The sequence below is a fragment of the Gracilinanus agilis genome, chromosome 2 (genome assembly GCF_016433145.1).
Source record: "Gracilinanus agilis isolate LMUSP501 chromosome 2, AgileGrace, whole genome shotgun sequence".
Taxonomy (NCBI): Eukaryota; Metazoa; Chordata; class Mammalia; order Didelphimorphia; family Didelphidae; genus Gracilinanus; species Gracilinanus agilis.
The window spans coordinates 271,354,781-271,367,751 of record NC_058131.1 but is presented as its reverse complement, the minus strand read 5'-3'; the positions used below and the strand labels follow the sequence as shown (position 1 = coordinate 271,367,751).

Sequence of the window (12,971 nt, the reverse complement as noted above, 5' to 3'; positions counted from 1 at the left end):
TCTAGTGGCTTCTACATTAAAGTCTTGAAAGGCGTAGAATCTGATATTTAAGAAGGCAAAAGATTTGGGATTACAACCCAGAGTTGTCTATCCAGCAAAACTTTTCAAAAGTTTCAGGGGAAAAGTGGGCATTCAATAAAATAAAAAATTTCCAAGCATACCTGAGGAATAAGTCAGATTTAAACAAAACATTTGGAGTCCCAATATGAGATACAAGAGAAGCCCAAAAAGAAAATTCAAAGGACTCATTAAAGTCAAAATGTTCATCAATCTACATGGAAAGAGGATGTCTGTAATTCTCAAAAAATTACTCTTAATAGTGGATAGAAGGAATTTATTCAGAATGAAGGTGGAGAAGTAAGAAGTATATGATAATATATGATGATATGATGTGTATGTAAATCTGATGATATATATATATATGGTATGATATCTATGCATATGAATGATATGTAAAAAATCAATCAAGGGCTAAAAGAGAAGGTTGCACTGAGAGAAAAAGGAAGGGAGAGATAGAATGGGGTAAATTACATAAAATAAAGAGGCATGAGAAGTCATTATAGAGAGGGGAGAATAAGGGTGGTGATGAGTAATGCTTAAACTTTACTCTTATCTTATCAGAGAGGGAAAAGCAAGTATACTCAGTGGGGTATAGAATTCTATCTTATCCTACAGAGAAGTAGAAGGGGAATAAGACAAGGGAAGAGGGAGGTAATTGGAGGGAGGAGGAAGTGGGAGGTGTGTGTGACAAAATGCAACATATTGGTGAAGAGGAACAGAGGGAAAGGGAGTAGAGCAGAATCTAAAGGGGATAATAGGATGAAGGGCAAAACACAGGTAGTAATTGTAATGCTGAATGTGAATGGGATGAACTCACCAATAAAATGGAATCAGGTAGCAGAGTGGATTAAAAATCAGAATCTTACTATATGTTGTTTACAAGAAACACATTTGAGGCAGGGTGACATACATAGGTACAAGGTAAAAGGCTGTGGCAGAATTTATTATGTATCATCTAAAGTAAAAAAAGCAAGAGTAGTAATCATGATGCTAGACAAAGCCAAAGTAGAAATTGATCTGATTAAAAGAGATAAGGAAAGAAATTACATTTTGCTGAAAGGTACTATAAACAATGAAATAATATTATTACTAAACATTTATGTACCAAATGTTATAGCATCTAGATTTGAAAAGGAGAAATTAAAGGAGCTCAAAGAGGAAATAGATAGAAAGACCATACTAGTGTGGGATCTCAATCTTCCCCTTTCAGAACTAGATAAATTGAACCAAAAAATAAATAAGAAAGAAGTAAGGAAAGTGAATGAAATGTTAGAAAAATTAGAGCTAATGGGTATCTGAAGAAAATTGAACAGGGATGAAAAAGAATATACATTCTCCTTAGCAGTACATGGTTCATATAGAAAGATAAACATGTACTATGTTATAGAAATATTGCAAACAAATGCAGAAAAGCAGAAATAATAAATACAATTTTTTCAGATCATAAAGCAATAAAATTTATTCTTAACAAGGGTCCACGGAAAGGGAAATTTTAAATTAATTGGAAACTAAATAATCTAATTTTTCAAAACTGATGAGTTAAAAAACAAATCATAAAAACAATTGTGGAGGGGGCAGCTGGGTAGCTCAGTGGATTGAGAGCCAAGGCCTAGAGACAGGAGGTCCTAGGTTCAAATCCGGCCTCAGACACTTCCCAGCTGTGTGACCCTGGGCAAGTCACTTGACCCCCATTGCCTACCCTTATCAATCTTCCACCTATAAGTCAATACACAGAAGTTAAGGGTTTAAAAATTAAAAACAAACAAACAAACAAACAAAAACAATTGTGGACTTCATTAAAGAAAATGACAATGAGAAGACATCATATAAAAACCTATGGGATAGAGCCAAAGCAGTAGTCAGGAGAAGTTTTATATCTTTGAGAGCCTATAGCAACAAAATAGAGGGGAAAGAGATCAATGAATTGGACTTGCAACTTAAAAAATTAGAAAAAGAAAAAGTTAAAAACCCCCAGATAAAAACTAAATTGGAAAACCTAAAAATGAAAGGAGAAATTAATAAAATTAAAAGTTAAAGAACTATTGAACTAATAAATAATACTAGGAGCTGGTAATTTGGAAATAAATAACAAATAAATATAGATACAAATATAGAAACAAATAAAATAGATAAAGTATTGGTTAATCTAATAAAAAAGAAAGAATAGTTCAAATTAACAATATCAAAGATGAAAAGGGTGATCTCACCTCTAATGAAGAGGAAATTATGGTAGTTATTAAGAACTATTTTGCCCAATTATGTGGTAATAAATGTGACAATCTAAGTGAAATGGATGAATGTTTACAAAAATATAAATTACCTAGATTAACATAAGATGAAACAGAATACTTAGATAATCCCATATAAGAAGAAGAAATTGAACAAGCCATCAAGGAACTTCCTAAGAAAAAATCCCCAGGGCCTGATGAATGATATTTTCTCTGTAAAGTGATTTCTATCAAAAGATGTCTTCTAAGAGCAACAGCAAGTAGACTAATTTGGCTAGAACATAGAATATGCAATGTATAGTCAACGTAGAGAAATAGGCTATAATTAGCTAATCAATCACTTGAAATTCCAAAAAATGTAGTTTCTATTTTGCATTGGAGGAAACAGAACCAATGATGCTTTTTGGGTGAGGTAGTACCTTATATTACATGTGCTTTAGGTACTTTTAGGTTTTAGTGATCCTCTGTTTTAGAATATCCATTTGGTGGTTCTTCAGAACATAGGTTGGAGATAGGAAAAGAAGAATACAAAAAGACCATTTGGGTTAGTAGGATTATTACAATACTCTAGCTCAAAGGTCAGGAGGACAAAATCTATGGTAACTGTGGCTTGAGTAGACAGAAAAGAATGGATGAGGGACTTTGGACTAGAAGTAAGAACTGGCAACTGATAGATATATGGGTGAGAGATAATGAAGAGTCAAGACTGATTTCTAGTTTGCAATACTAGATGAAATGAAGAATGGTGATTTCCTAGACAGAAAAAAAGAAGCTGGCAAGAGAAATGGTCTTAGAAGAAAATAAAGTGAATATGCTTATTGAGTTTGAGATGTCAATGAAAGACCTAGGCTAAGGCTCCTAGAAATTCAAGGACAAGAAATAATAAATGAACATATTGATATGAGAATTTTCTGCAGAGAACCTGTGATTGTTGAATATATATAAGGAAGAGACAGAAACAGAAACAGAAAGGCAGAAACAGGAAGTCAGAGACAGAGAGACTAAGACAGAGACAGAGACAGAAACCAGAGAGATGAGAGAAATAGGCAAACAGAGAGCTAGAGAGAGACAGAGAGAGATGGTACAGCAGAGAACTCTGGGGTATATTCATGCATAGGATTGGGACCTAGATAAATTATCTAGAAAAGAAGTTGAGACATGAATGGGAAATAAGAAAGTGGAGACAGTAAATGTTTTTCCATGAGTTTGGCTATGAAAAGATAAGGATACATAGGATAATAGTTATGGGAATGCTTGCTGCAAAGAATCTGGGGTTCAACTCAAACTTTTATGAGTTTAGCAATGATTAGAGGGACTTTGTAAAGCCATTTTAGAGAAATCCTGGTACCTTGATCTTCCTTTACCCTGCTGTTTCTTATCACTTAGAAGGTAATCACTGTGTTATTCTTATTTCAGTGTGAGAACCATAAGACATAGGAGAGATTATCTTGTTCAAGTCCCTAATTTTACAGAGAAAGGAAGCATGATTCTTTCAGATGATGTAAAGAGTAGAGTGATGGGAAAGGGGGAATCCTTGATCAATCCAGTTTGATGGAGACTCAAGTTGTTTTGCAACTCAGAATTAAAGTTAGGGATAGCAAGTTTGTGAATGTGCATATATAAGTATGATCCTTTCCAGTATCCCCATTTGATTATCACATTTGTTTACCTGATGCCTTTTTCTTGGAATGACCTTCCAGGCAGATCTAACCCTTCAATTATCCCTTTCAGGCTTAAAATCACCTCAATGAAGTTTTACTTCATCCTCAGCCAGAAATGATCTCTCCCTCTTACAAAATATCATGACGCTTTGTGCTTTCTCATTTTTCCATATAATGTTTATGTTCATTTCATTTATTATTGAGAATCATCAAATTTCTCTCCTGTTACAAATTGAGGTCTCTACTAACTGGCCTCTCTGCTCCATAGTCTTTTCCAAGAAATGTGAGGGTTTACTTAAAAAAAAAAGGTTGATCATTCATTCATTCAACAAGCATTTGTTAATAACTTACTATGTGCCAAATTCTGTGCTAAGTGCTTGGGGTGTAATGACAAAAAAAAGGTGACTCTCTGCCTTTGAGGAGCTTATATTCTTTTTGTCAAATTACTTTTAGAAGTTACCCAAAGGGTCTCAGAATGACCAAGTTGCTTTCTTGGGAAATTCTTTCCTTATTTTACACACTGAACATTGTTGTTAGAGTCAGATTTGGTCATTTGCTTCTTTTCTTTCATTCTCATCTTTTTCAAGGAATGAAGAAGGGAATGAGTATTGAGGAACAGTTGTAGGATACATACCAAAGAGGTTTGCCACTATGTTCATATTCCCTTTGTGGTGGTTATACAAGATAAATATGACATATTCATCTGACTTAGAGCTTTCATAGTAGATTTTATTAGTTCCATAATCTGTGAAACAGGAGAGAATAGGGATTAAAATTCCTGATGTTACAGGAAGTAGGGGAAAATTTAGATATCTATCTATAGTTGCATGCAAGGTAAAGGCATTTCTCAGGACTCTCTAACATCCCAGACAAACTATGGTTTTGTTCACTCATTTTTTTCAAGATACCCACCCCGCCTCTGGACCTTATGAAGTAACAGAATATAAGAAATGAAAGAGACATTGGGAGGGCACATAATCTAGCCATATCACTTTACTATGGGGATGGGGAAACCTGGGCCTAGAGAGGGGAAAGGGCTTATGCAAGATCATATAATGACTTAATTCCCATTTTAGTCCTATAAAGTCTCATTTGATCTCTCCAACTATCTAGGGACAGGTTAGAGGGATGTGAATAGATCAGAGGGTTCCATCTTGAGCATTGTACATTGTAGCTACTCAGAGGAAGATTGTAATTGCCTTTCCCCTGCCGTGAAATGCATTTGCTTATATACTTTAATTATTAAGTCCATTAATTAATTACAGTGAATAAAGCTGAAATACAATGGGATTCTCATTCATACTTACAGTTCAACTTAAAACAACCTGCTTTCTCAGTCTTAAGAGCAATAAGGGACAAAAGAATGCACTGGCCATTTTTTCTAGAAATAAAGATTAGTATTATAATAACATTTCATCTTTTTATAGTGAATTTTATCCTCAAAATCTTGAAAATCTTTCAAAATCTATTACAGAAAATTTTGTTCACACAATTTACTCAAATTAGTTCAGTCCTTTTTTGTTGTTGCATAGTTTTTTTAATTGTGTCAGACACTTTGTGATCCATTTTGGGTTTTCTTGGCAAAGATTTTGGAGTAGTTTGCCATTGCCTTCTCCAGCTCATTTTACTGAGACAAAGTTAAGTGACTTGCTAGTCAGGATAGATAGCTACTAAGAGTCTGAGGTCAGATTTGAACTCTGATGTTCATGACTCCAAACTCATCACTTAGCCACTTAGCTGCCTTAAATTCTTACTATTGTGTTATAAACATCAAAGTCTCCTGAGTGACTTTTGATTCCTCAAAAAGAATTAAACTATGCTTCCTATTTAAAAAAATTTAAGAATATTTTTGTTGAATTCTTATTTTTTGAAAAATCTGTGAACAATGAATGGAATATGTGATGCCAATTAAACAGGATATTAATGAGACAGGACAACTTCTTTCATTCAATTTGCATGAAAAGATTTTATGATGAAGACTTTACTTAAAGAGCAGTTCCCTAAGTGAACCTTGTCAGAAGACAGAAGATCTGGGTTTGAATCTTCAATCTTAATTAGTCAACAAACATTTATTAATCACACTCTGTTTTCAAGACACTTTGCTAAACCCTGGGGATACAAAGAAAATTATCTCCCCCTCACCCCAAAAAGTGATTCTATACTTTAGTGACTATGTGACTTTGGGCAAGTAATTTTATTCCTCTGAGATTCAGTGTTTTCATTTATAAAATGGTAATAACACATTATGTAATTATGAAAATAATTTTCTGTAATCTTGAAAATACTATATAAATATGAAATAGTCTCATTATTTTTCTCATTTTATCTCCACAACATTTAGAAAAGATGAGCAGAGTAGATATAGCATAGTCCTCATTTAACAGATATAATTGAAACACAGACTCGAAAAGGGTCAGATATTAAGGCATTAACAGCCAGTGAGTAAATAAAGACTAGAACTCAGTCCAGGGTTTTCTCTTCTATGATTTTCTTCCTGGAAGAAAGACTGGAATTAAAAGTCTGGGAGGACTGATTTAATCACATGTTCCTTTATAATGTAAATAAAGCATTATATGCCATTCTCTTCATTCTCTCCTCTTTGTCCTGTTAGCAGAACTATATCAATGGATCTCTCCTGCCTTCAGATGATGACTGATGGCTGAGCTGTGATTTAGGGAAGGTTGGAGGAGAAAGAACGAAATGGTTCCCCCAGCTTGTAGCTAAAAAGAACTGAGCCTCACACAATCAATATTACCTTTCGCCCTCGTACTTAACTTTGCCTGTATGTTGCTTATTACCAATAAATCAATCAATATTTGCTGAATACCTATTGTATTGTATACCAGGTACTTTTCTAGGAACTAGGAACTAGAATTACAAATAAAAATGAGACAATTCCTACATGCAAAGAGCATAGTTTCATTTCCCTTTCAAAGTTGCTCTTGATGTTTACAATACTAGCTTAACTCTGGAAGTTTTGTCACTGACTGATACTCAGGCCAGACAAGTTTGGTCTGGATCAAGGAGAGTCCAGAGCTATGATTTAGATGGCTGTTATTTCCCCTAGTTAGTACAAGCAACACTTACCTTGTCAAGAAGATTCCATTGAGGTTACCATGCTCTACAGTGATATTTTGAATAAAATTCCTAAAGGGACCTTCCTCTTCAATTAGAGACCTGTTACTTGAGGCCAATCCAACAGTGTGCCAGTGTCCAGAAAGCTGTAGGAGAAGGTCTGGGTGAGAATGGAAGCAACTCTGATCATTAGATCATGGAATTTTAGAACTGGAAGGAACCTTGTTCCAAACCTTTCATTTTAGAGAAGAAACTGAAGGCCCAAAGCAAAAGATATCCCTACCCCAATTCTGCTTTTGTGTGTATATTTTATCCATGGAAGAATTGGTTGATAGATTTAGTGTTAGGAGATTTGTCTTCCAGTCCTGGATTGAATGTTACTTCACAGTGTGGCTTTTGGTAAATTATTTACTCTTTCACTGTCAGTTACTATATATCTTTTGGCTTTTTTTTAAAACAGGATATAAAATTTCCATAAGGAGTGGGAGGACCTTCACAGTGATAGTATTCTGTCACTTATGAAAGACTTGGGCTGATCCTGGGTCCCATCTCTGATTCTAATCAGTAGGGCCCAAGGGGAACCTCTTCCCCTATATTCTTTGAATGGATCTGAGATCACTCTCTAAACCATTGCAGAATCCATATGGAATTCAAAGAAAACTAAAATGCAGAAATAAAGTCCCTAGCTACCTTTAGCATCCTATTGACAAAGTCATATTAAATGACAGTTCACAGAATGAGAACCTTCAAGCTTTATGCCTTGGAGTTGCTAATTCTTCTTTCAGATTTACTAGGATCCATTTCATCATTTTCTATTACAGTAAGAAGAGAGGACAGATTTCAGACATGGCCCCTGGAATTAGATTTGCCTTTTGAAAGAATGGCATAATGGAAAACAGAATTTTAGAGTTAGAGAGTCCTTACAGACTGTATGGCCCAATGCCATTCATTTGAGAAATATAGAAAGCTTTCCTATCAGATCATACAATCAGGCATGAGTTTGAAACATTTCTTCTTCTTCAGACATACAGGTTGTGGACAAACATATACACCATCATACATCATTTTGGAATCTCACCATTTCCAGAAACAACTATTGGGAAGGACAACTTTGAGTCAGAAAATCTTGCAGTACTGTTATGAGAATCGAGTAAGACAATAACTGTAAAGTCATTTATAAACCTAAAATGCCGTATTTGTTATTTTTCAGTCATTTCTGATTATTTGTGACCACATTGGGTTGTGTTGGTTTTTTTTTGAGGGGCGGGGTGGGGGCAAAGATACAGGAGTAGTTTGCCATTTGCTTCTCCAGATCATTTGATATATGATAAAATTAAGGCAAACAGTTAAGTGACTTGCCCAGGGTCACAAAGCAAGGAAGTGTCAGAGACTGGATTCAAATTCAAGAAAATAAGTCTTACTGATTTCAGGCCTACCACTTTATCCACTGTACCATCTAGTTGCCCCTAGAATGCTTTATAACTTTGATATCTTTCAGAAGACACACATTCACATATCTTTTCCATCTTTCCCTAAGAACTGCTTCCACTGGTCCTGTTGTACAGAGAGGTTTTGTTCTCCCTTTCCCTTCCAATTCCCTTTCCCTTCCCATCCCATTCCATCCCACCCACCTGTTCCCAATTTTGCTCAATTTCATCTGACAGGTCTTCCTCTGATCTGCTATGGGATTGGAGGCCATAGACCAGAGCCAAACCCATACTCAGCAGCAGGAGCTTCATCTTTCTGGGGGTTGTCTCTGTGCCTTCAGTAGCAGCTGAGAATGATTCTGGTGAATGTTCTGAGTTCCAAGGTTACCCACCTTTATTCTCCATCCTGGGCCCTGGATCCTGATGAGGTGACACCACAGTGACTCCTCCTACTCCATGAAATAATACTTCATTCAGTATCTTGGTCAATAATCACTCACTATCCAATTATCCCCAGAACATCCCAGAAACATTTTCATTTCTGAAATGTGAATTTCTAAGAACAACCAATGTTACATTGACCAACTTCCTAGAATCAGTTCTAGAGCCACCCTGAGACCAGAGTCCAATTTCTGTGTTTTGTCCCTGTGGAATTCAGTGTCTTAATAAATTCCCTCATAATTACATGAGCTCCTTGAGGGCAGGGACTATTTTTCCCTTTCTCTCTATTTGTTCTTAGCATAGTAACTAACACATAGTAAGCCTTAATAAATGTCTGTTGATTGCCTAAGTTACTTGAACTTTATAAAATCCTAATTTGAGAAAACTACTCAAGGACAGCAGAGTTCTCTCTATGATGGAACTTATAATCTATTTGTATGATTTCATCAAACATTTATTAAATCCCTAAAAGGTACAGAGCACTTGGTAACATGCAAAGTTCAGATAATCTTTGATTTGTGTCCTTTTGAGTTTATAGTCTAGTACACAATAATGCACTCTAAGTGACTTTTTTGCATAGATCTATAATTTCAGGAGTCTACAAAACAGCCAGGGATGAAACTTTTTCCACAAAGGTAAATATTCTGTCATTCATAATCACAAAGAATTGCTAGACCCTGAAGATGCTGGCAAATGGGGAAGATCTGAGCTCCCATGATGAGTGGCCTTAGCTGTTTCCAGCTGACAATATTTTCAATAATTCTAAGGGCACGTTTCCGTGCTGACTTCTTTCACTGGTGCTGGTGAGCTAGGACATATAGCTGTGTAAAGGAGGAGTAGAAAGTCTGATGGAGCAAATAGGGGCTTGTTTTGGTGGAATAATTCAGGAGCTGATAGAAAACACCTATACTCTATTCACCTTCTATAGCAAGAGGGAAAAGAGGATAAGAATGAGCATTTATATAGCACCTAGGCAGCTAGGTGGCACAGTGCATACAGCTCCAGAGATGGAGTCAGGAAGACCTGAATTCAAATCTGTCCTCAGATACTTAAAACCCAAAATGGGATCACAAAGTATTGGACACAACTGAAAATAATTGAACAACCTAGCAAAGATTGTGTTAAACACTGTGCTAAGTGCTTTTATAAATATTATTTCTTTGATCCTCACCGAAGCCCTGGGACATAGGTGCTATTATTATCCAGGTGTCAGAGATGTGCCAAACAGATGTGAGGCAAACAGAGATTGTGTCTGACCCAGTTATCACACAGTTAGGAAACATTAGAGGCCAAATTTGAACCCAGGTCTTCTTGATTCTAGACCCAGTGCTCTATCCACTGTTACATGCTGCTTCTGAAAAAATATGGAATCCTTAACAAATATGCATCAAGAGACAGAATAGTGTCAACATTGTTGGGTGCAGCATAAGAAAGTCTAGAATTTTATTAGTCTATATGAGGTTTGAGAGAGATTGTGAAAAAGAAGAGTTTAATATAGGGAGAAATAATAGATTAATAGAGGGAATTGGTGCTAGAGTGGCATGCTCCAATCTGATCCTTGAAATCTATGAGATTCTGGGTCCTAATGCCCTTTCATGAAACAATAGTTGATAAGAGTTCAATATGATTATATGATTATATATACATATACATATAAATATATATATACATATATATGTGTACATATATATGTATATATATATAACTTTGACCTCTGTCTGATTTCTACCACATTTATCCCTTGTTCTCCAGAATTTGGAGAGAAAATTCAGAGTGTATACCAAAGAACTTTTATATCCTCTATCTTCCCCTCCAAACCCTACACTGATTATAGATCTCTATTATCACAGGATATTAGAGGGTAGATTGGTATCATACCAGTCAATACTTCTCCTGTTAATAGCAAGCAAACTTTCCTGCTCCCATAATCCCTGTAATCCATAGTCTCTTTCTCCAGAGATGAACATACTTTTCTAATAATCTCTCCCACTCAGCCCTATCAATTTATCTTAACTCCTTCTCAATCATCCTTTTCTTTCCTAATATTCCACTGTGCCCTTTGGAACCAACACACATAGACACACACTTCGTTTTATCACAATCTGTCCATATTCTTGCATTAAGAGAAGCCTAACCTTCCCTTGCTAACTACCAATACATCACAGGCATTAGGCATATTTTGACAAGGAGGAAATGAGCAGTCATGACCAGAGAAGGTGGTCTGATTCTTCTTCAAGCATGATTTAGTAGAACAAATGTCACAGTGGCCTGGAGCACATTATTCAAACCAGCAATGCAGAATCTGAACTTATGTGGGGAGAAAACTCAATCCAATACTATCCCTCCTCCCATCAAGGAAATATATCTCCCAGTATGTCCATGCTCCTCCTGGTAAGTCAATGCCCTAAAGCCAACCACTGTTTGCCTGTCTTAGTCTCTCTCTCTCTCTCTCTCTCTCTCTCTCTCTCTCTCTCTCTCTCTCTCTCTCTATCTATCTATCTATCTATCTCTCCCCCCCTCTCTCTCCTTCCTCCCTTTTTTCTTCCTATATTCCTATAACAACTTGTGCCCCCTTGTGTAATTTCTCAAGCCTCTATCTTCTTAACTATAAAGTGGGATACTAATTCTATCTCACAAAATCTTTGAGGAGAAAGTTTCCTGTAAAACTGAAAGCACTACATGAATATGAACTACCGATATTAGTTTATTTTGTCCTTGTAGCATCCAAGGAAAGTAAACAGAGCAATTACAATTGTGCAAAATTTAATAAACATAACTAAGAAAGAAGTGTTAAGTAACTTGATCAGAGTCATACAAACAATCACTGAGAGGATAAACATTAGAAATCAGTCCAGAGTTTTCTCTACAATTCTCTTCTTGGAAAGGAATATGAGGATAATGACTTATTGACACTTTCCTTTTTAATGTGGATAGAATCTGCCAAGAATTTCTGGTCCCATTCAAGAAAGAAGAATCCCTTGCTATTGACATGCCTGTAACATGACCTATAAATCAGGTTGGAAAATATTTCTTTTTCCTTACTCTTTCTGTCCCAGGTTCATTAGGTCTTTTAACACCTTATTCTGGCTTTAATTTTCTCCCATCATAGTCTTGACCCTGTGGTTAGCCAGTTGGAACTATACAATGTCCTCCACCCCTGAATTTCTTACCCCTTTGTTTTTCTTTGTTGTGGCATATATATTATATGTATTGTGTTTGCATGTATACAACTAGACATAGTTATACAAAGTAAGAGAGAGAGAGAGAGAGAGAGAGAGAGAGAGAGAGAGAGAGAGAGCAAATGCTTAAAGTTAGATATGAGCAAATGTAGGAAATGGTGAAATGGTGTCTAATATGTGATTTAAAGAAAATGAGGGTTCATACAAGGTTGATATTAGAAGGGAAAACATCCCTGATATAAGGGACTACTTACATGAATGTAACCAGGATTTCAAGCCTAATATATTTATATAAAACTCTCATCATTGGAGTAGAACATGTTGACTTGATGTTGTACACCTTCATAAGGGATAAAGTTATGTGAGCTTGGGAACATAGGGATGTTCCAGCTTCCAATTTTTTTTAACATTTATTAATATTCATTTTTAACCTGGTTACATGATTCATGCTCCTCCTTTCCCCTTCAACCCCCCCTCCTGCACCCCCCCACCCATGGCCGATGCGCATTTCCACTAGTTTTGTCATGTGTCCTTGATCAAGACCAATTTCCAAATTGTTGGTAGTTGCATTGGTGTGGTAGTTTCGAGTCCACACCCTCAATCATGTCCACCCCGACCCTTGCGTTCAAGCAGTTGTTTTTCTTATATGTTTCCTCTCCTGCAGTCCTTCCTCTGAATGTGGGTAGCGTCTTTACCATAAATCCCTCAGAATTGTCCTGGGTCATTGTATTGCTGCTGGTACAGAGGTCCATTACATTCAATTTTACCACAGTATATCAGTCTCTGTGTATAGAGTTCTTCTGGCTCTGCTCCTTTCGCTCTGCATCAGTTCCCAGAGGTCTCTCCAGTTCACCTGGAACTTCTCCAGTTTATTATTCCTTTTAGCACAATAGTATTCCA

General features: G+C 36.1%; 1 protein-coding gene across 1 annotated transcript in view; it reads right to left on the bottom strand.

The window, feature by feature from the left end:
* The window catches only part of LOC123233612 (trichosurin-like), an 82,000-nt gene extending 73,237 nt beyond the window's left edge, over positions 1–8,763 (bottom strand). The window contains exons 1-4 of the mRNA XM_044659676.1: positions 8,656–8,763; positions 7,037–7,170; positions 5,257–5,330; positions 4,584–4,694 (exon numbers count right to left, since the gene is read on the bottom strand). Coding sequence (XP_044515611.1) covers positions 4,584–4,694; positions 5,257–5,330; positions 7,037–7,170; positions 8,656–8,763 — 427 coding nt within the window. The remainder of the gene's footprint in view (positions 1–4,583; positions 4,695–5,256; positions 5,331–7,036; positions 7,171–8,655) is intronic.
* Positions 8,764–12,971: the final 4,208 nt, after the last annotated feature.